Source organism: Epinephelus fuscoguttatus, linkage group LG11 (assembly GCF_011397635.1).
Source record: "Epinephelus fuscoguttatus linkage group LG11, E.fuscoguttatus.final_Chr_v1".
NCBI classification, from domain to species: Eukaryota; Metazoa; Chordata; class Actinopteri; order Perciformes; family Serranidae; genus Epinephelus; species Epinephelus fuscoguttatus.
The window spans coordinates 34,854,569-34,878,727 of NC_064762.1; the positions used below are offsets into that span (position 1 = coordinate 34,854,569).

Here is a 24,159-nt window from a genome sequence, read left to right on the forward strand (position 1 = left end):
TGTCCATCTTTTAAATAATATAGCTCACTATAATAGTTATAGATGATGGATGGTTAGTTTCTTCATATTGCAGCTCTGTTTAGGTGTAATTTATATAACAACAATCTAACCAACATCCCAAATCCACACTAAAACCACAGATACATTTTCTTATTAGTTGATATTGTGAAGATAAACAAGAAAAAAGCAAAGCTTACATGGATGTAAAATATGTTTTATTCATCAGAAATTGAACAGTACAAAAAGGAAAGTTTTGAGCAGGTGCTTATACAAAAAATGTGCCATTGTGATTGTTTTGTGGGATGGTGAAATATAAAATGTATTAAGATCAATGTGTCTTTGATATTATGCACAGACGAAATCTAATCATAGGTACACTGTAGGTTCCTCAGAATGGTTCTGAATTGTAAATCTGGACATTTTCTCTCATACATCATGGGCTTCTTTTCTGATTATTTGTAAATTTGGGTGATTTGGTCGTATTCTTGGCATGTTTCTCATGCAAAACAGTAAACAAGAAATGACAAATTACAGTAAAAGAAAGAAGTAAAGACGAACATCTGACAGACAGTGAAAATAACAGTGGCAATACTTCTCTTCATGGTTACGCTGAACACAGAGTTTTTAATGTGTTTGGTCAGTGCTGTATTGGGGATAGTGATGGTATGGACAGAGGTGTTATGCTGCGGGACAGGTTCCAACGCTGACAGCTCCACTGACCAGAACAGCTTTGCTGAAGCTCACTTGGCTGTTATTGATGGTCAGGTTCCTCATACAGCCCACGTAGGCTTCCTTGGTGGGAATGCTCTCTGGGAGGAAAAGATCTGAGAGGAGGAAGAGTGCATCACATGATTAGAAAGGTGTAATTTTAGTATAAGAAAAAGAAAATCAGAAATGTGCTCCTGGTTCACCTGGAGCTCCACCAATGAACACAGGCTTCTTGGTATCTGTGGAGCTGGGGTTCACAGGTCCCACCACATGGTTGACCTCAGAGTCCACGTCCAGCTGGACAACGTTGGCATCCCGGATCACTGAGATCAAGCAGGACAGAATGCATCAGTGTAGCCAACACAAACAAAAAAAACCAACTTTACCTAACTTAAGAAAAAAGCAATACCACACTGTAGAACTACTTAATTACAAGTAAAAGTCTTGTATTTAAAGTTTATTTAAAATAAAACATGTTATCACAATAATATACTCAAGTGCCAAAAGTAAAAGCACTCACTGAGCAGAATGAACCATTTCAGTAATGTAATATTTATATTACATTACGGGATTATTAATGTTGGTGAATGAACACGTACGCAGAATTTTAAAGGGGCACTTCACCTATTTTACACATTAACATTACTTCCTTAAAGAAAAAGGTCCCCGTTGGTGCTTCTCAGCCTTTGAAAACAGCTGCAAATTTCTTCTATGGCTCTGGAGTGAGCTTTAAAAGCCCTGATGATATCACTATGACATCATCAATGTTATCTTTACTTTCACTTGGGGACTGCAAATTTGTGGCACAAAGCCTGTGTTTCAAACTATGAGCATGGATTTTGAAAGACACTGGCTTTAAGCCTCAATGGAATATCAAGTTTCATGTCAAATGGGCACTACTGAGTTGCATTATGGGAAGTGTAGGACCTTTTTGGAGCTTGACCCATATTAGGCACTCAACTCAAGACATTTTAGCCTTTTCTGCTTCCAGTTTGACCTGTCAAATTTCAATCTGTCTCTTATAGTTCCCAAATTTTATGGACTAGAGTACCACTTTAATATTGTAGCTGGTGGAGGTGAATCTAATTTCAGTACCATTCTTATACCACAGTATTCACTATATACCAAAAAATAGGCTATAAACTACCTAGCAGTATATATCTACAGTATACTATATACTGTAGATATATAATGCTAGGTAGTTTATATTTTCTCAATTGATAATACAATATGTTGTGATTGAAATAAAACAAATTTTAATCATTTTAACCAATTAATGACAATATTTATTTATTTAAAATAAATACAATTCCCTTGAAACTGCACTTAACTACAGAATTTGGGTAAATGTTCTTAGTCCACCACTTCACACTTCAAAATCTAAATTTAAATCTGTATATGTAGCTTAGATCTGTTTTAATTACAGTGTGAACACAAACTGAATTAATATTTCATGTGATATTTGGCTTGCAGCATGGCAAAAACAGACACATCAAAGCAGACTCATCCAACAGTAAAACTGAATAAAAACAGGTATCACTTAGAAAGAAAGAAACCTGTAGAAACAGGTTGTACTGATTTGTGGCAATGCAAATAAATGCAAAGCAAATTCTGTCACTCCAGCACGACATTTGTGATGACTTCATGTTGGTGCTTGAGAAAAGAAGATGGACAGCTGCTATGGAAGTGCTCAGTTATGGGACAGTGAGCTACCCGACTAAATAATGGTTTGAATCTTTGCCTAAAGGTCCAGTGTGGAAGACTTTGGGGCATCTATTTGCAGAAATTGTACATAACATATATAATTATGTTTAAATTAATTTAGAATCTCCTGACAATGAGAATACATTTATAGCTACATATTGAGAGGGTCCTCTCCCACGGAGTCCACCATGTTTTACAGTAGCCCAGAACAGACAAACCAAACACTGGTTCTAGACAGGGCCATTTGCATTTACGCAACCTCACTGCTAGATGACGCTAAATCCTACACTGGGCCTTTAACAGTCACAAAACTTTAAGTGACATAAATGGTGTGCAAGATTGAGTTGTCCTAGAGAGGGCTGAGTGGGGCCACTTAACTTACAAGTTAAGAGCCGTAAAAGAACACCAGCAAAGCTGTGCAATGACAGCATTTCATGCTTTTGACAGATTGCTGTTGCAAAGCTTCTGACTGGAGCATATAAGAGCTTTCATGTGACAGCAATCTGGATTTCTTTACAATGGCTGTCCTGACATCTACTGCACCTCATGACCAGCATGCTTAGTTACCTCTAGGTGCTATATAGATAGATTTTTACATATCTTTTACATTAACATCACAAATGTGACACATGTAGGATAATTATTGTGGATGTGCAGGTCCTTTCAGTAGTGGCATCAAATATTGACCACATTTAAAGATGTATTGTAACAAAGACATCAGAGTAATGAATAAATAAGTGTTCTTCAATTTCATTATTTCTTTTAAGTTTTTTGAGTGTTAATTAAATTCTCACCAGTGATTCTGTGCCAGTTGCCAGCACACAGACCCTGTCTCGGGGACACCTTTGTGAAGAACTCGTGGGACCCGTCATTCACAACAACCACCACCTGGAAACACAAATCAATATTGTCTCCATACTTTTGAACAGAACAAACATGTTTGATTAACTTGATTGTAAATGTGTAAAGTTAACTGCACCAATGACTTACCGCCCCTTGATGAATGTACATAGTGAAATAGCCCTCTGCTGAGCGCACATGCAGTAGTACCCCAGATGCCACACGGGGGCGCACCTCCATCACCAGCTCAAACCTGAGCCCTAGGTTAAATGTTTCATCTGAGGGAGAGAAGCAGAGACAGCAAGATGAAGTGAGTTCTGGGTACCTTATCCACTCTGGGCCTCACCTTTTCCCTGCATTAACCAGCCATGTTTCTCTGTGGTGCAGACATGTGTGAAATTGCTCTACTCATACAACAGCTGCAGCTCAGTTCACAAGTTCCTTGGGGCACTCCACTTTCCCCCCATCCTCTGCTCTCCCCCCTCTGCAGAGACACAATTTCACCACAGTTGCACTGAGGGTATCACGTTCCCTCACCCGACCAAACTCTCTATGTGCACACGGGATGGTGAGAGACCAGGGGGGCTTGGGAGTTTTCCAAAAGGAAATCTAATGAGCCATGTAATATAACAGATGTTCACTTAGCAAACAGTTGCCGATCCAGCCAGATGTACGCGGTGTTAAATTTGGAAGATAGATAGCGCAAAATCAACACTGTGTAAGCCTTACATTTATACAACATGTGGAATTCCATTTGTCTTCACTTAAAAAAACAAACTACTAGAAATGTACCTAGCACAACATATCCTCCTTTCTCTGCGAAATATGTTCCAGCCTCAGAGAGTCCCTCGAAGCATGGAGTGACCCCAAAGGTCTCTGCCACAGAGGACAGCCACTGCCCATCCAGCTGAAGGTTCTTTAAACAACCGGTAAAGCTGTATGCAGAGTTTCTCTAAAGGGACACACAAGGAGAGGCATATCATTAGGTTAAATAAACATTATTCTTAAAAAAATAACAGCTTGATGTGATGTCAAAGTTGGAAGAAGAAATAAGTCCAGTCAATTCCTTTTACAAATATAAAGTTGAGCTCAGTCCAGTAAACTCAGGGAGTTTTCTGCCGCTAACTCTTATTCTAGTATGACCAGTAAGCTAGCTTGCGGTGGCTAATGTTAGCTAAACTTAGCTAACTTTGGATAGGTATGGGTATTAATAGGTAGGTATAATTAGCAATACTCAGTCAGGCTGTATGACTCTCCTTTACTGAAGCTACCGTTATGCTACATTTTAGCACTTGCCAGTAATTGCTAATAGTGTCACGGTGGCTACTATTTCACATAAGTAACATAAGCTAGCTTTAAAGTTGCAATATTCAATATTTTTATATCAACAATGTGTGATGTGAAAGGGGCCATTACCAACTCTGCAGTTTCCTTCAGCTCAAATTCAACGTTTTACCATCTTTCAGCTCATTGTTTTGGTTTTATAGCCGCTAACTTGTTTCGGGTCACTCTCATAGACCTCTGTTACAATTGACTACCCTAGGAATGACTCCTAAAATCCAGATATGAGTTAGCATTTTGCCACTCCCAGTGCATTTGTCTCAATGTCAATGGTTTCTTTGAATGGGTATTTGGATAGGCGCCTGAAATATGGTTTGTAGTTAACACTAATGTAGGCCTCAACGTTTTGTTCTGTGACATAAAAAATATCAGTAAATACCCCCTTGTGCATTTCTATGCCTTTAGACTACAGAATGTCATCATACTGAGCATGGCTTTACGGCCGTGCTGTGGCGGTGATGTTAAGTCACGTGACAGTGGTGTAGTTTGTTTATAGCCTAATGTTAGCTTTTTACTTCTGGCGATTGCATTGGGTCCATGTCATTGGTTCGACAGCCCATTGGTTCGACATCCCATTAGTCCGACTGTCCGCGGTGCTGAACGGCTCGCGGCGGGTGTATGGTGCGCCGCGACCAGCTTGAGGCGGAGCAGGCTCATGGCTTATGTGTTTGTCACTTTCTTTTTCATTTTAACCCACACCATGATCTTTTCCTGACCCTAACCAAGTGGTTTTTGTGCCTAAACCTAACCAGACCTTAACCACAGGGCATCATGATGATTTCGGAACGGACTTCGGAACAATGGGTTTAATATGGTCGGAACAATGGGATGTCGAACCAATGGGCAGTTCCCATTGCATTAATGCTTTAAAAATCATAAAAGTTGCTGAACAAAACATGTCAGTATCATAAACTTTGGTTTGCCACAGAGCACATTTTCTGCAATAATCCAAAATCCAATGGAAAAGTCTCATTGGCTTTTTGTCAGGGAGGACCAGGGTGACGCTAACTTACGCATACAGAGGAACGCCATCCATCTAGCACTCTATAGGCAGCTGTTTAATTGTTTAAAAAAAAAAAAACTTGAATAATGACCTGTACCTGTCCAGCATCAACACATAGACAAAGTTAGCAATTAGCTGGTGAACATATTGGAATATTTGGCTAGATTTAATTTAGCAGCTCAGGAGCAAAAGCTTTTCCTCAGGTATTGGCAGGGACCAACATAGAGAAAAAAGGGAAGTGAAAATTAGAATTACATTCATTAGGTGTGCAGAAACATAAATGCTAAAGTTGCTCTGTGTCTGCTGGATGAGTTTATAGGCAACTGTTTGCTAACACATTAACTAGAACAACTTTACATTGACTGTAATGCAATGTCTTGTGTACACATTTACAGTTTTTTTGTCAAGAGTGCAAAAAATCTATTAATACTGCTTTAAAAAATGAGGATGACCTCCTGTTGGCTTCTAAGGGGGAGAGGGTCACAATGGTGGTTTCCTGCTGTCTGTGGGAACAGCAGTTTCAGCTGAGCAGAGGTGGATTTCTGCTGGTATGAATATTTATGTTCAAGAAGACACCAAATGGTCATAAATTACAGAGCTTTGTAAGAGGTTACTCTGTTATTCAGAGCTGCAGACCTTGATAGAATATTCATGTGTTTCAAATGACCCCTGCTGTGACTGTTTTTATTGTTAAATCTCTTCCATGTAAACTTAAATACATACCTGAATATTCTTTTGGGCTCTCCCTGGAGGAACTCCTCCAACATAAAGTGGACTGCTGACATGCCAGGAGACGTTGCTTCCCTGAGCTCTGTCTTCCAGCACTGTGAGCCCATCAATTATTAACCGCCCCATACTCCCATCACGGATAAAAATAACCTTCAGCAGGAGAAGAGAGGAGGTTGTCACTGTAGAAATTGTTGACACATAACCAAACATGCATCCATCCATGCATACACTCGGTATTGACAGATGGAATAAGAACTTACATTGTGCCATGCACCATCATTGTATTTATCCTCACTCCTGATTTTGACTCTGTGGTCTGCTACATTGAAGGTGTATACAAGCTTCCCGTGGGCCAGGAAGAGAGCCATGAAGTTGTCCTCTTGGACATCAGATACATAAAAGATGAGGCCAAAGGATGAGTGCGTCTTCAGGGACAAGGAGAAGTGGGACCTGGGAGGTGGTAGGTGCATTAAGTCATGCGTGCAAACACAGAAAAACCCTTGAAAGAGTGCATGTGAATGTTCAGATGAGCTTTTGAGCAAACTTGACCTTGGGGTTACTTGTTAAGAGTTCTCCGCTTGACGTACCTCTCAGAGAAGGAGTCTGGGAGGTCTATGTAGTGCTGTCTGCTGTTGGCGATGCCGCCATAGTGGAACGCTTGGCGGGTCGCTCTGGGACTTGAGGAGAGGTAGCAGGGCTCGATGCTCAGCTCTGATGGCTCCTCATCATCACTCCTCAGTTCCATCAGGCCTAGAGGTTGGCTGGATTTGTCCCTGCTAGCCTATAAGAGTGTTTATTAAATGTCAGGAAATTATTTTGACCAAATTAAAAGCCAGTGTCCCAGCTCTCTTTTTTGCTCTACCTTGTGTGATTGGCTCTGTTTGGCTCTAGAAGCATGCTCCCTGCTCCTTGACAGCAGAGCAGCAGGGGGACGCTGGACTGGACACTCCTGCAGGGAGGTCTGGACCTTCTCTGTGTATCGCTGGAAGTCCTCGGGCTCAATGTCCCGGTCCTGTCTACAGAGATACAGGGAGAAGGAGTGACAGAGAGGGAGTGCAAGAGTGCTAAACATGCTGCAGAGACACTCTCAACACACTAGCATGTCTCCATGGCAACAAACTCCATATCCTTAGCTACTCAGCTCACAGCTTTATTTGTGAGTCTCTTCCTCACAGAGGGAGCCTCCACACTGAGGAGCAACTAGAGCAAAATCCTCAATTATAAAGCTCTGTGTCGCAGTCTGGAGAGATATGAAGTGGGCAATTTGGCCCAGTGTAACCTGCAGGATAAATTAGTCTTATTCTAGGCTGTAGTGATGATTTACCTGTTGATGTAGGCATAGCTGATGCAGCCTGTGAAGTTCCTGAAGCTACTGCTTGGAGTCCCTCCGTAATAGAAGGTCTTCATAGCAGAACCTGATGAGGACCTTGTGGCAGATGATGGACGTTTCTTCTCCTGCTTGTCTTTGTCATCCACCAACAGTGAATACCTAAGGTGAACAGTTCCACCAGTCAGCCATTTAACTGTGACAGTGTTTTCTTGAGCCGCCAGTGCACCTTCTTTTCTAACTGCCTACTTACTTTGGGTCTGGGGCAATGAAAATGAATGCTCTGAAACACCAAATATTTCCACTAGATTGAATAGGTGCATCCGTGGTTATCAGCCTCACAGATATGGGTTAGAGGGGGCCTGATACACCTTATAGTAGGTTCAAACACAGTTATCAGCCCATTAAAGGGCAGAGTTTATTGTGAGGCAGCACCCTCTAGTGGTCGTACTTGTTATGAAGGGAGCAAGGAAAGACGTCAGGTGTCGTAACGTAAGTATAAAGAGCGAGAAAATCGAATTGTTTGGAGGAGATCAGAGTGGTGGATGGGTCAAACAAACAGGACTTTCACCAGGAGACAGTTTCATGTCCCATATGAAACCAACAGACAACATTGACTTATTTTAAGTGAGGAGTGCAGGTTTGTTGCATCATGTTATCCAACAAATGTACTTATTTTAAGTCAAACCATGATGTTTTTGTCTAAAACTAACCATTTAGTATTGATGCCTAAACTTAACAAAAGTAAGTGAAACTTAATGAAATTGTTCCTAACTGATCACGACCATTTAATGGACTGATAATGGCGTTCTGAACCTATCCCTTCTAACCCATAACTGTAGCCCCTTTTACACTGCCAGATTTGTTTTGCGGCTGTTTTGCCGGTAAGCTGCAAGCGTTAGACGCACAGAGCCAGATTGACGAGTTGATCTGAGGTGCCCAATTTTCCACCTCACAGGGTAGTCATATTGACGGAACCCTTTAGTTTAAAAAGATGGCCTTCCACATTGGGAGGGGCTGTTGAAGACTTGTGGGAGGAGCTGTTGATGACGCTGCATGTGCGACCCACTGGTGATGGATAAACAGGAAACAGCTGATAGAAGGAATTAGCAAGCAGCTCGTAGCAAGAGGGAAACGCAAACCTGACAGACGCTGTAAAGATGAACAACTGGGGAGACAAGGAATTGCGCGCCCTCCTTGTCCTCGCAAACGAAGAGGCCAATGCTGAAAAAAGACAGACTGGGCTTTCCTGCAAATTTGCACAGTTCCTGTTTTAAAAGGGCTTATGAGGCTGATAATCACTAATAACTCAACTTAAGTAGGCTAACATTGAAAATGGGTGGCTGAAAGCAACAATAGTCTACGTTCATTTTCACTGGGAGCCTCTAATTTTCCTATCAACAAGTAATATGCAAGTAGACCAAAGTGAAACATTCTATAATCAAAAATAATTCTTTACACAGATGCTTATATAGGTTAATCAATCAAACAATCTTTGAATTTAATTAATGGAGATAGAGAACTGAGTTCTGCATTGTCAACGTGTCTAAATTTAAGTCTAATGTCATACAGTTGAGAGGAAACAGGATGTTAAGATGACTACACTCAAAACCCAACACAGTTGTGCATAACAGACAGTTATGAAGTTGGGTACTTACTTCTGATTGTTTATGGAGGCCAATAAGAAGTGCGTCCTTCCGTCATTGTATTGCTTCTTGTGTGATTTAACTCGTGTGCCTCTGGAGTTCAGCACCAGGGCTCCATTCTCCATAGAGATGCTGAACTCATCAGACTGAAGTGGGAGAAAATAAGGTAATAGCACAGTTACAAATTTGTACAAAAAAGTCCAGGGTAAATTCTTGATTTGTCTTCTTTATGGCAAAATGATACTTGCAATTAACCCAAAATCAAGCTATTGAAACTGCAAAACTAATTTGCCCACCCAACCATTTCAAATTTTCAATTCCATATTTTGCATTCTATATATATTTTTTCATACATTTAAAAACAAAGGTAAGTGTATACCCCTTCACTCAGGTAGAACAGGAGTCCGCTGGGCTGTAGTGTTCTGAAGTTGAGTCCTCCCTCAAAGTTGTCAAAGGGTGAAATCTTTGCTGTGGATCCTAGGTAGCCCTCTCCACTGAAATAGGCTTTACGGGACATCTGTCACAATAATAACACATCTCACTTTCAGCACCTATTAGCTCTCACTATCTGTTCAGCTTACAGTTCAGTGATCCCCAATGGGAATATCGATTGACTCACATGAACGTTGAAACAGCCAATTATTTTCTCTCAGCTGAGATTGACGATTTGTGTGCAGATGTGTGTTTTACTGATGGTGAGACTACTCTTCATCCATATATGTATTTGGCATTGATGCTAGAGGGACATATGCAGTGCATTATCACTGACAGTGTGTGAAGTGTTGAAGGGAGCACTTACAAAGGACTCCTCAGGGCAGCCGCTGCTGATGCCAATGGTGCCAGGCTCCTCCAGCAAGTTGAAGTCTTTTTTCTGGAACTGGAAACCTTTCACGCAGCCTTTCAGGCCTACGACAGCAGACAGCTCAGGCCTGTGGGGAGACATATACTGTCACCATCTTATAGTGAAATTCTTTGCTGCATTAGACAAGGTGTCCACTGTATAAAAAAGACATTTTTCTCATGCTGCCATATTGCAAAGAGGGCTGACACATATTTAGACTGGAAGTCACCTATTTGTGTCAAATTTGGGTGTCGTTACCACAAAGAAGTCTCTTCACAAACATGAAATGTCATTTGCTGAAACTCATTTATTCTCCATTAGTGCTTATCTTGTTAAGGGTCACAGAGGGGCTGGAGCCTATCCCAGCTGACACTGGGCAAGAGGCGGGGTACACCCAGACTATCACAGGTCTGACACAAAGAGACAGACAACCATTCATGCATGCATTCACACCGAATTTAGAGTCACCAGTTAACCTAATCTGCATGTCTTTGGACTGTGGCAGGAAGCCAGAGAACCCAGAGAAAACAGGACACGAGGAGAACATGCAAACTCCACATTGAAAGGGCACCAAGGGGCCAATGGGTCCGAACCAGGAACCTCTTATTGTGAGATGAAGGTGCTTACTACTACACCAATGTGCTGAAACTCTTAAGTTAAATCCAAACTTTCTCTCTAAGGTTGTATTAATACACTTTTTGGCCACTGGGAGGCAGAAGAAGTCCACGACAAGCCCAAAAAACACACCTTTGACAATAATAGGCCAATACCATATAAAATAGCTATGGCTAACATGTTGGCAAATAGTTTTGTGATTTACTACATCCTGCAGGCATGGAGCAACATTCCTTTGGAGTCATTTCTGGCCACCTGTCAACTGTAACTCTAGTGATATCTCCCCTTAGTGCTGTTTGCACTTTGCCCTGAGAAAATATTTGGTGTTTAGCTGCTAGATGTTCTGCTTCTGATTAGCGAGCTAGTTGCCAACTATGTGTATCTGCTGTTTGATGCTGGGCATGTAGTGTACACTGGGCAGCAGCAGTGATCAGTGTCTTCAGTGAAAAGGCTAGGGAAATAGGGGAACATTTAACAACCAAAGAGCAGACATCTTTCTCAGGTTTGGTTCAGACCCATAAAAGTTAAAGTAAGAGTAAATATTGGACTCAAATTTGTCAGGTGGCCAGAGACAAAATGAATATTAACGTTGAAGTGTGCCTGCTGGATGTGTAAATGACATCTGTTTGCTCTTATATTGCCATATTGGTTTTATGAGGTGATATACTGTATGTCAGTACGTGTTTACAGCATGTTTCCTGGCCCACAAGTGGAGGAAAAATCAGTTAATGCAGCATTAATGTCAGCAAGCAACTGTGTCATCCAGAGAAGTTGAATTTTTTCGAAAATGAAACAGCCAAGACTGCTCTCAGCCAAGACATGAGGATTCCAAAAGGTGATATCCAGTTCAACTTTGAGTGTTTTGGTCTAGAAATGCAGTGCAACAGAAAACAGATGTCTGTTCTGTTGAGTGAAATATGTTTGTTCACAAGCATTTTCAACTCACCTGGATTTGAGAATGCTCGAGGGAGCCCCACCTATATAGATATCTGTGAAAGGCAGTGTGGTTTTTGGATTCTCCATGGATTTTACATGGCTCTTGTCCACCAGTAGGATAACCTTCTTTGACTGATGGTAAATCACTGACACCTGTGCAAGCGGCCCAACACGACAGTTACAGCAACTTATTCACAAGTTTAAGTTTAAAATATCTAATCAGCTAAATAAAAAGAAGGAATCTACCTCGTGGTATCTTGCATCATTTATTTGCAGCTTTGGTAAGTTATTCTCCAAAAGTTGTGGCCCTTTGCTGAAGCCAAAGTCGTACATTAGGCGCAGGAAGCCATTCTTTAACTCTAAAAGGAAGAATTTATCCTGAAAAAAAGAGGTTAAAATACATGAGGGTTTGCCTGTGACATTTTAGCTGCATTGAACAATGAAAACTAAATATGTTTTGCGTCTAGAAAGAAGAAAATGTGATACACCATGATAAAATACACTGTTTAATGTACAGCATGTGAAATTGTTTCATCCATTGATACTCAGCCTCTCGGGCCTGAGTTACTATATTTACCAAATAGTAAGTTTTCTTTAGACTTACCTCATTGACCATGAGGAAGAGGACACCATTGTTTGCAATAGTTCGCACTGCAATATCAAATCTTGTGACAACACCAAATTTGCCCCTCCTCTCAATATTATTGATGAGTGCGTAGCCTGTTCCATCGAACAGATAGCTGGCAATACGACTCTGGGAAAATGCCAACTTGTACCTGAAAATAAAAGAGGAAATGTTATTTGATACTTTTTACATTTTTAAACAGTCCACGTGATAAATTCATAATGCAGAATGTGTCAGTATCTTCCCCAAAAAGGGAAAATGGGCAACAGCTATGGGGGGCAAAAAGTGCCAGGTTTACTGAATACCAATTGGTTTTGTTAATTGAAGTGATAGCTAATTTGTTACGGAAACTGCACCACTAGAATACAGTATCAACTAAGCACCAAAATCTAATTTTGAAAGCTTAATCATTTTAATACATACTGTGCTCACATTGGGCCTACTTCATTCATATGTGCATAGAAATACTTTGTGCACAAAATAAGCAAGCATCCAAAATTAACGTTACATTAATGTTAAGTTTTGGTCCTACTGCCATGCATATACTAATGAGTCGGAGTCATTCTAAACTGACAGGCGCATGACCGCTATTTGCAATCAGTGTACTACCACACCCCATTTCTCTATAGATGGAAATACTTTTGCGGATACTCCTTTTTCACCAACATAAAATAGGTCTGTTCTGGTTCGTGCACCTAATTATGAAACATTCGGAAAACATTTAGACCAAAAATAAATTAGTTCAGGACCTGAGAAGTTGGTTCCCAGCTAGAACCAAAAACTAGCAGGTTTGCCTTTGCCTGCCATGTGAACTGTGACATGACGTCACATTCTACAGGTTGGAAGGAGAGAGTGGAGGCAACAATGGGAGGTCAAGTGAAATAGCGTCTTCTTATCCGCAAAAAACAAATGTCTGTGACAACAGAACAAAAGCTTGTAGGTAATCAACGTGCACACTCCGTTGTGCATTTTGCATCTGTGATTACAATGGTTCCACTCAAAACTCATGGAAATGTGACTGTTTCACTAGGTAGGTTCCAAGAATCCTGATCGAAACAAGTTCAAGGGGGTGGTACTAGAGGCATGTCATGGAGAAAGCAGTGTTGTTGTCACTCTGCGGCTTCCTGTCTTAGCTGTGGTGTCACGCTGTGATAGAAGCTAATTCATGGCCATCATTGCAGATGCCATCATCACCACAGCAAATGTTGCAGTGCTCGTACGCATGATTTTAGCACAGATTTGTGAACGAGGCCCAGTGTTCATACACATAAATAAAGTGTGTTTAATCCTGTCACCACAAACTAATTCTATAGTCTGGAATTTGAGGTGGTAGGGCACATACATACTGCAAAGTGAGTGGTAGTTGGAGATGAGGGGGTCAGTAGGGGCCTAGCAGTAAATTTTGACCCTGCGCCCTATAAGGTTAATCCATGCAAATGGATACTGTACCTGGGGCATGGTGTTGATGTAGTAACATCTATCTTGTGAGTCTCTTTGAAATTGTACAGACTGATCACGTCGTTGTTCAGTGAACTCAGCTCGATGCAGCCCACAAAAGGAGCAAGACTCAGAGGAGGTGGAAGCTGGTTAAATAAAAAAAAAAAAAAAAAAAAAAAAAACACACATCATCATTTTGGAAAAAAAAAGATGATTAAATAAGGATTTACTTGTATTTAGGAATGTTTGTAAAAGGCATTACCCTGACATCTGGTGGGACACCACCAACAAAGAACACCATGTCCTTGGGGTCAATGTCAAACAGTGAGTCAGTGCCTGGAGCTTCTCCTTTCTGGATGAACTTCTGCTCGTCTGTGGAGCTCTGGCTGGGAATGGTCAGGAAGACTTTTCCGTGTCTGCCCAGCCTGCAAGCAAAGAGCACAAAGGAGCATGGGTAATCACAGTCATGTTGACAATGTCTGCAAAATATTAACACAGTAAGCACAATGCAAAGGTGGACTGCATGGTACAGACTTGGGATCTTGCGAGTGGCGCTCTCAAGCGGCAACATGAAAAATGTCCCATAGATGATGACACAAGTGTACTATGATAAGGCAGTCATACTTGAACACAATACAAATCGATCATACTATATGGATATGAAACATCCTTAGTCTCTTGTATGTGTTACTTGAATGAGTTTGTACCAGTGATTCATGTATAAAGCCCAATGTTTACACCAGAAGTTCACCAATGGATATTACCTCTCTACTTTGATGTAGTTGAAGACTGCAGGCCATTGGCTGACAGGCTTTGAACCCAATGGGATCTCAACATCTTCACCCCCGAGGTTGTAGACGTACACCAGGTTGTCATTCTTGATAGCCAATCCCATGTAGTCTTTCCTACCCTGTGAGCAAAAACAGCAGAAAAGCCTCATGCTGAGTTCATACCCTGTTCATTTTCCCATCACAGCCTTTGTTTTGTCATCTTACCACCGCAGCTTGAGTTTCCAACAGGGACATGAGAATATCTGATGCTATTTAACCTTGAAGTAAAGTGGTTTCAAAAACATAAACATCCTTCATTTGAGACTGCCTTTAGTGCTCATGCTGAGGCTATTATTAACACTGAAAAGCCGTAGACAAACAGCACTGCATAGATTACAGTGGCAGTGAAATCACCAAGGTGAAGTTTGGTTAAAGAGAACAGAGCGGCCTCACATTGGATAGCTGCACAGTTTCTGTGCCCCGGCGGACGGGGGCTAACGGTTTTTATGTAAATGAACTCCGACTTTGAAGGCACACATGCACTATTGTCATGGGCGTCTCTTAGAGACCTTTTGAAAGGGGCAACTGTGCACTTTCAAAGCCTGTCATTCCTGCCTCCACGATCACAACAAACTATTCATGTCCACAAGCTGCTCTCTGCCTTTTATCTTTGCCCTGGGCCTCTGGGTGCAAGTTTGTCAAGTTTCAGCAGCAGATCTGGGCCACATACCCACCCTAAAAACTCCTTGCTAACTAGCATCTATTCCACACATACAACAGGGAACAATGACTGCACTATTTTTAGAGTTGTGAGCTAAATGTACATGCCTAGTTGTTCCCCACAAGTGCTTTTACTTATGGCTCCCATCTGTGCCCTCTTAGCATTCCTCCTGGTAAGCATTTGTTTTATAGTATCTGAATACCCCATATGGCAAAGCAAAGGCATTTGTTTTCTCTGGATTCCTTACATTTTTGTCTCCCAGATATAAGATGAAGCGGTCCTCTATGGGGTCCTGGTCAGGGTCCACTCTCATGAACAAGCTGATAGTTGTCACTGTCTTCAGGTCCTCCAGGTTGCTGGGAGGATGAACCTCCACTGAGGACTGACCATTGAACTTCATGGACACTTGGACCTGGGGAAGAAAAATCAGAATGACTCAGAGCTTATATTGAGATCAGCACGAGGAGCTGTTTCTGTGCCATACATTTTAATGCAAAGGTACGGTGGTCAAACTGTTGAATATTCAAAGAAGGAAAAGTCCCTGTAAGCTACAGTATTAGCATTTCACTGTGTGGTCAGAGCCCTGAATATTTGTAGTGGTTAAGGTTGACTGTCAACAGAAGGTGTGCAGTAAAAAAACAGGATATGGGCATTTTCAGCAAGTTGCTACCTTTAGAAATAGTGACAATGTCTATATATAAGCTTTCATGAGGCTGTGATAATGTGGTCTTTGCATGCTTTCTTGATGGAAAGTAAATAGGACACAGGTCTAAAACTGACTGTCCTGAATCGACCATATTGTAAGCATGTTCAAAATGATGAACTAACTTTCTTGGCCACACTCCTGGCCTGGGCTATGAGCTCTCTGATCCTTATGATGTTGGTGGTCACATTGTTGACAGGTTTCTTCTCCTCGACCACCTTCAGCTTGTCCAGCAGCTCAGGAACAAGTACGTTCAGGTTCTCCACTATGAGGTACATTGAAAAAGACGAAAACAAGAATTCAAAATATACAAAGAAACTCAGGAAAGTACTAACAGGGTTAATACGTTTTGGTGTGACTTCCATATGGTATGAAGAAATTGTAATTTTCCACAGATGATCTTTAAAATATCCAAGATATGTATGTGCTGCCGTGACAGCCAGTTCAGCTGTTATCAGGCCATTAAATGCCTTTTATCTGTGCCATAGATATGATTTATAAGGGGCCTGCCACACCTACTAGTAGGTTCAGAGGGCCATTATTAGGCAATGAAATGACTATTTATGATAATTGCTAGGCAGCAACCTAAAAGCAGGAAGTCAGATGAAGTAGTATCAAGAGCAAAAAAGTCTGTGGTAGGCGGGACGGACGGTTGGTGGATGAGTCAAACAAACACAGGACTGTCACTCAGGAGAGTGGGGTTTATGCCCCATGTGCAACCAAAAGTCAACACTGACTGAATTGAACTACCATGGTATGTTTTTTAAACTTAGACACGCAGTTTTTGCACCTAAACCTAATGGAAGTGAATGTGAAACCGAACAAAACTGTGGCTGTTTCACAATGTTGGATATTTAAATGTCCGTTAAATGGGCTGATAATGGGCTTTGAAGCTAGCAGTAGCTGTGGCAGGCCCCTTCAAGCACCATATCTGTGGAGGCACAGATAACAGCCATTTAATTGGCTGATAACATCCAAATGGGGTGGCCATGAACACTGCTGCTGTTATGATACCTGCTTCCCCAGCAGACACTACAGCCTCTTCATAAGCAGTTGTAGAGTATTCATTGTTTCTCATGTTGTTGGCCCACTCCTCCACCTTGGTGCTAATTGGGGTGATGGTTTGAAGGACCTCTGCTGAGCGGTTGAGTGTCCCCTCAGCCACTTCCAGGGTAAACTCCAGTCGCTGTGGTGTTCTGTCTGAAATGGATACAGAGGGCGACAAAGAGCAAATTCTGACATGTCAAGATCTAAAGTACTGAGCTGATGGCAAAAAGGGGACAGGTGTAGGAAAAGTAGCCTGCTGTCATTAAATCCCAGTGCTTAAAATGACCAAAAACAGACACATGGCATACCTTACAACCTGAGCAAACAAAACCACATCTGTCTGCAAAGCTAGATACAACTAGATACATGAGAAATTCTGATTTTCTCTTTTTTTTTTTTTTTTAAATGAGCAATCTGACAGTGGCTATACTTGTTGACAAGAAAAATTGCTGGGAAGCTCTGTCTAGCTAACGATTTCCCTCTGCCTCCAGTGTTTGTGCTAAGCCAGCCCAAACACACCTTAGACTTTTCTCTGTAGTAAATTCATAGCTATCAAATTAGATTTTCTCAACTGTCTGTCAGAAAAACATCAGTGTTACTTTAAAATAACAAAGTATTGTCTTACCTGTTTGAATTCCATTGATATCCTCAACTAGTTCTGCAAGTTTTTTGGTGTTTTTATCCATGGTCTCTTTGGTCTCCTCGATGTATTTCAGCTTGTCAATCACCTCCGCTTCCACCTCTGTTACAGGGAGACAAAGTTAATGTCAAAGGGACATTGGATAGTTGAAACATTACAGTGAAATAACTTATAACTTATTCTGTGATAGCTCCATACCATTTTGTTCTGAATGTAATGAAACAGACTCCTTGAAAACATTGTCGCTCTGCGTCACCAGGTACCCGAGCTGCATGTTGATCCCGGCAATGGCCTAAAACACAGAACACATCACAAAGCTACAGAATGTCGACAGGCATTACACTGGATGTGTGCTGTGTATTTTTGTGATATAACATACATCTTCAGCTCTTTGGGATAAGTTGAGGGTGGTTAGAGAGGTGATATTGGCGTCGTCGACGTATTTCACAATGTTGTTGTAGACGTTGGCAGCACTGATGGCTTTCTGCACAAAGCCGTTGGCGTCACTCTCTCTCAGATCACTGGTGGAGACACAATTGTTAGAGTCGATGGTAATTTAACTGTTTCTATAAGAGCATCAAAAATCCCGAGTGCTAATGGAAATCATATTAAATTAAAGCTACACTAATCAATATTTTCAAACTGACAATGGATCAAATGACTTAGTATAATGTGAAAGGTGTTGTTTGTAGTGACAAACCCACACACATTTGGTCCCAATGCTCTCATTTACCTTGTAAATGAGAAGCATGCAGCAGTTTTCAGCAAAACAGCTCTGACTGTACACTACCTGCCCAGCACCAACTAAGAGACAATGTTAGCAACTAGCTCATGGAGTGTTTAGCATCTGAAGAGCTAATTTTTTTCTGGAAGAGACCAAAACTAGAGTCCCCCAGGGGTCATATGGTTTAAAACAAATTTTAAAGTGGAAATCCATGCAAACACATCAATAATCCATGGGAACAGATTGGTAAAAAGCTCTGATAAACCCACCTTACGGTAACCAGTCGGGAGTGATGGCCTCATGAAGCCTCATGAATCATTTTCTTTATTTTCTGAGCCCGCTAGATGGCACTTTTTGTTGAACAAAAGGTTGAAAGCACACTGAATTGCTCTTCTTTGAGCCTCTCTTTAAACCAAGGGTGCCATCTAGCAGGCTCAGAAAATAAAGAAAATGCTTCATGAGGTTTCATGAGGTCATCACTACCAATCTGTAAAGTTAGCAATTAACTAGTGTGGAAAGTATATTCATGCATCTTTAAGCTGTCTTTGAGTATTTGTGAATAAGATTTTTTTTTTCTTCAGAGTCAGGATGGCTTCACTGTCATGTAATCTTTAGATTCACCAATGAGTTAAATAAAAATGAAAATGGTAGAGGTAGCAAAAATAGTACATCACAAGACATCTTGGCATGAGACAGCCAGAAAGCACAGGCATAGATAATGCAATTAATGATGGCTGAATTCTATTTAGCTGCGTCAGTTTCAGGGTCCTGTAATCCTTTTTCATATACATGTCATACACACTGTCATGTGTTTTGAATTAATCCCATATGACATATATATATTTATAAATACTCACTAGTACACAAAATGTATTAATCCGCAGCTGAAAATAATACTTGACAAATGCACCATGTACAGTACTCATCTACAGTTTTCTAAAAACTACAGTGCCAAACTGTTTTAGAATTTTACTGAGCTTTGTTTTGGGTTTTTTTAAGGGAAAGAGGGTATGTTTCATTTTCAAAGGTTTATATTGTTCAGTGCATTGGACAGGGTAGAGAGGTATTGAGAGATGTACTAATGTATTATTGCTTTAGGTCTTTTCATTATAGTCTGATTATTTATAATCAACAAGCTTAATTTAGAAGGGTGTCTTACTCTTCCAACTGGTTGGCCTGTCTGTCCAACTCATTGGCGTGGTCATCTGCCCTCTGCACCAGATCTCTGTCAGCCAGTGAGAGACGCTCAGTCTTCTCCATCAACATTTGGCTGGCGCCATCGATCGCTGCATGGTACTCAGTTACATTCTGCACAGATGTAAAAGTGCAGACACATAGACACACAGACATTTCACTCACTATTTGCAAGGACATTTCACTGCTTTGTATTTAGGTCCCATCCCTAGAATCTCCAATATCCCCACATTTTTATTTCTTTTTATCTTGTGATTACTCAAAGTCAGCCCAAGGTATGTTAACCCACACACACATACACACACCACCAAGCTAACATTGTTACCTCAGGATGATTGTAATTCCCCTCAGTGTAACTCAATTGAGAGCTACTTGACTGAAAAGGGAGAGCTGTTTGAGAACACAGTTTATTCAATCTCTGGCAATCCACAAATTGCTTCCAAATCAAATTGGCCAGTTTTAGAATATGATACAGGCTCGACTCAGGAATCCATTTCACGAATAAATTCCATGTAAGCCCTGAGATATTGGAGCCCCACATCAAAGTCTATTAGATTAGGAGACATACTCCCTCATTCAGTGAGCCATAAAGAAATCCTGAGCATTACTGGACAATAGGGACCCATAGATTTTTCCATTCTCACCCTTAAACCCTATATATGAAACCACCATGGCTCCTCCTGACAATTATGGGTCTTCACAGTCATGTAGGCCTTACCTGCACCATACCATCCACCTCAGCCACAGTCATCTCTGTTTCAGAGATGGAGCCTGTGGCTATTTCCAGCGTATCATTGACGGCAGTGTGGTCCTCTGTCAGCCTCTGCTGCTTTGCCTGGGGTCACAAGAAAATAAACACAATAACATTTAGCCACAACTCAAGCCTCAGAAGTGGTTTACTGTAGAGATAAATATGAAATAAAAAGGGAGACCATCACATTGAAATAACATGTGTAGCATCCTAGGGCCTAGGCCTTGCCAAGAGTTAGATGAGAAGATACAGAGATATATGCAGTAGCTTTTAAAACAACTTCACTCTTCTACTGTATGGGAGAATAATTTTAGTCTGACTAGGTGTGCAGTGGATGGCAAACTTAACACAGTGGATGGTAGACTTAACACAGACTTAAAGGCGACCTATTATGCTCATTTTCAGGTTCGTGCTCATTTTGGCTTGTGGTAAAATGGGTCTAATATTTACTTCAGTGATTATGGGGTGAAGGACACGGTCATAATCTGTGCTCACGTTCACTTTTCCAATTGAAATGAATGGAGTCAGGACTGCTGCTAGTCTGCTAAAGGAGGGCCAGCATGAGAAGCACTACTGTGCATATTCAGTGGGCTGCATACCTCAGGAGTATACTCGAAAGCTAGAAACTTTTTTTGCCGTATGCACCAGGCAAGCAACTCCAAAGAATTGAGTAGGCGCCATCTTGCCCTCCCTTATGTTATTCAATCTTATTATTATGATACATCTATGTCAGTTACTCAGCATCTCTACACCGACATTGTAGCCTGTAACAGAGTATAGCAACAAAAAAATCACCAATAAAAGCTTGGAAACCCAAATATTTACAACTGTTAACATTCCAGCAGGAGTATGATTGGAAATTGAGGAGAAATTAACAGGAGCAACCAAGATTACATGTTTCCCTGATGTTAGCATTTAGCTACATGTAGCAGTGAACTTAGAAATGGGAAATAACTGTAACAAAGTATAGCAATACTTTCTACTCTGAAAAATCACCAATAAAAGTGTCTAAACCCAAATCTTCACAACTGGACATGTTCCAGCAGGAATATGATATGAAATCATGGAGAAATTAACAACATCTGAAACAAAGATTACATGTTTCCCTGATGTTAGCATGTAGCTACATGTAGCAGTTCAGTCAAGAGCTGACGTCAAATTGCCTCAAAAGTAGAAAAACCCCCCACAGGAAACAGAGTATTCATAGTGGTCTGGAACCTGAGGTTTTTTACTTACAGTCATTACTTCTACACATGTTTGCCTCATCATTTGAAACTTTGGCCCTGATTCATACGAGCATCTGACATTGTAACATTATATGTACATATGACCGAAAAAAAAGGAAAAGCAAAAGGGTACCCTTTATAAAAAGAAGAGAAACTTCTTTTCAGGCTGCTTTGCCATTCTTGACAGTTTTGTTATACTATACATTTCTACACTGTTAAATAAGTAGGCTCTTCTTATAGGAGGTGCAGTGTCTGTGTTGTTGGCTTACAGTGCCCACACCCCACCTTTAATTTGACTGCATGACTGAGTATGGCACAATGATGAGATCATTTGATTGGCCGTGGTAACCCAGCAGTGTGCACACTGCGGCTGCAGCTGGTGTCGACCGGTCTGTGCTGAGGCGAGGAAGAGCCCCAGATTAGGAGAGGCTCCATGTTTGGTTAGTGCACCATTCATGGCATTGATTTACAGCAGAGACCCTGATCATGGAGATCCCCACTCCTGATAACACACGCGCAACCAAAAATACACAAACACAGACACACACACACAAAGACACACACAGAGTTCAGTAGCAGCTGTTCTGCTGGACAGCAGACCCATAATGTCAACCAGGGCATGACGGTAAGGGCTGGATCACAACTTCCTCGATCCAAATTCCAACCACATATGATTTTACACAGTTGTAAATCTACAGATCCGGGGAAACGACACTAAAATACAGTAATAAACTCAAGGACTGGGAGGCCCAGACTACTGTTTTTGTATGTTTTAACCCATTTATTACAAATCATGGGAATAGATGTTATGGCAAACCATTTTCCAGTGTATGTGTTTAGATGTTTTTATGTGTTCTACCTGCCAGACAGCATCTGGTTTCTACATCTCACACTACAGTATGAACACAGGCTTGAAACTTGTCCCAGATACTGCAGGTCATCACAGTCAGCATCACATCTGACATATATTAGTTAGGTAATACACCAAAAGAGGATTAAACTATACTTATATTACTGTGGGAAAATATTTTTGACAATATTTTTACATTATATGTATTTTATTTTTAATAAAAAAAAAAACATGATGATTCCTATGATGGGTTACCTACATTAAAGGCCATTTTATGTCTCTTCATGTTGATTTTTTACCACATGGACATGAATAGAAACTAATGGCTACTTGGAAGCTCTTGAAAAGAGTCAGCAGTAATATATAGCATAAAAAATTATAACGTAAGGAAGAATATTTACAGTAGCCTATATATTCAGTCGATATGGCGCAACATTAACATTCATTGAAGTTGCATCCAAATAAATGTGAGTCTAATATTCCCTCTCTTTTAGTTTTATTTGTTTTATTTCCAACCAGTTCTTGAAAAAAAAAATATCCGTCTTTTCAGCTGCTAAAATGTTCTCTGTGTTCAACAGCTAGTATCTACTGTGTCTGTTTGCTGTTTGGTGCTGAGCAGATTGTGTAAAGTGGGTTTATTAAGGCTTTTAAGGTGGACGAAAGCAGAGAGACCAAACCAAAAAAGTAGCCTACATTTGCCAGCTGCAAAACAAAGCAAAAAAAAAGTGTGGTAATTACGTTTGTCAATATGAGCAACCCCTACTGTAGCATACTACTGTAGCTATCAAGCTAACTGCTTAAGTGCTTGGCAGTCTCAGTCATAGCCACATTAGCTTTCTGAGCCATCTAACTTGCTATCTGTTAGGTATTAAGGATGTTAACTTGGTTGCTGAGGGGACCAATAAGTTCTACCACTGGCTGATGTCTCATAACTAAAAAAAAACAAAAAAACCCACACCCCTTTGGTGGAGCAGTTTCTATTCCAGTAAAGCATCGTTAAAAAAAGTGGCTGGTGAGATACAGCTAATAAGCTACACTAGCTTTCTTTACAGCTCTCCATAGAGTGCCCCAGGGATGACATTTTTCTGGCCGACACAGAAGTTAGCATCGCACTTGAGCCTTTGCTAAAAAGCCTATGGGATTTTCCCATTGGATTCTGGATTATTGCTGAAAATAAGCTCTGTGGCAAACAAATGTTTCTGATACTCTATGATAGCTTCAAAGGTCATGAGTGGGGTATTTATTGATGTATTTTATGTTGTAGAACAAAACATGAATGCTTGTGTTAACCACAGACCTTATTTCAAGCATCCAACTAAAAATCGAATTAAAAAAAAAAAATCCATTGACTTCAAGACGAGGGAACCGGGAGTGCTAAAATCAAAATTCATTTCAAGGTTTTAAGACTCATTCCTAAGGCACTCCATTCCAGGCCCCCAGAAAATGCTCTAAGCATTGAAACCAAATTTCACAGTGGCCAAACAGTGGAATTACATCTGTCACATGAAGCTTTTGGGCCCCAAAAGACTTTTTTCCATAGACTTACATGGCTAAAGAGACATCTATAAATCAGTGGATACATTTTATTGACACGTTTCACTATCAGAATTTGATCCATGCGGTCCAACAACATTAGGAAAGTTTAGAAGAGCTGCACAATTGAACTGTTTTATTCCCATTCAAGTTAGCGGAGTGCTAAACCGGAAGTAGCCTGTAATTGTAATTGTATATGTGGGAGTCTGGCTTCTTCCCCCTTTGTGAAACTTTCATAGAGAATGAAT

The 24,159-nt window shown here is 40.8% G+C and overlaps 1 protein-coding gene across 1 annotated transcript in view; it reads right to left on the minus strand.

Moving 5' to 3' along the window:
• Positions 1-198: 198 nt before the first annotated feature.
• The window catches only part of lama4 (laminin, alpha 4), a 42,254-nt gene continuing 18,293 nt past the window's right edge, over positions 199-24,159 (minus strand). Inside the window, exons 14-40 of the mRNA XM_049589719.1 lie at positions 20,270-20,386; positions 19,517-19,665; positions 18,013-18,154; positions 17,832-17,925; positions 17,619-17,735; positions 16,961-17,146; positions 16,072-16,211; positions 15,491-15,655; positions 14,517-14,662; positions 14,015-14,177; positions 13,765-13,898; positions 12,295-12,466; positions 11,937-12,068; positions 11,701-11,843; positions 10,098-10,227; positions 9,678-9,815; positions 9,311-9,444; positions 7,650-7,814; positions 7,188-7,341; positions 6,913-7,106; positions 6,586-6,775; positions 6,320-6,475; positions 4,045-4,204; positions 3,403-3,530; positions 3,207-3,300; positions 912-1,031; positions 199-824 (exon numbers count right to left, since the gene is read on the minus strand). Coding sequence (XP_049445676.1) covers positions 679-824; positions 912-1,031; positions 3,207-3,300; positions 3,403-3,530; positions 4,045-4,204; positions 6,320-6,475; positions 6,586-6,775; positions 6,913-7,106; positions 7,188-7,341; positions 7,650-7,814; positions 9,311-9,444; positions 9,678-9,815; positions 10,098-10,227; positions 11,701-11,843; positions 11,937-12,068; positions 12,295-12,466; positions 13,765-13,898; positions 14,015-14,177; positions 14,517-14,662; positions 15,491-15,655; positions 16,072-16,211; positions 16,961-17,146; positions 17,619-17,735; positions 17,832-17,925; positions 18,013-18,154; positions 19,517-19,665; positions 20,270-20,386 — 3,909 coding nt within the window. The 3' untranslated portion in view covers positions 199-678. The remainder of the gene's footprint in view (positions 825-911; positions 1,032-3,206; positions 3,301-3,402; positions 3,531-4,044; positions 4,205-6,319; positions 6,476-6,585; positions 6,776-6,912; positions 7,107-7,187; positions 7,342-7,649; positions 7,815-9,310; positions 9,445-9,677; positions 9,816-10,097; positions 10,228-11,700; positions 11,844-11,936; positions 12,069-12,294; positions 12,467-13,764; positions 13,899-14,014; positions 14,178-14,516; positions 14,663-15,490; positions 15,656-16,071; positions 16,212-16,960; positions 17,147-17,618; positions 17,736-17,831; positions 17,926-18,012; positions 18,155-19,516; positions 19,666-20,269; positions 20,387-24,159) is intronic.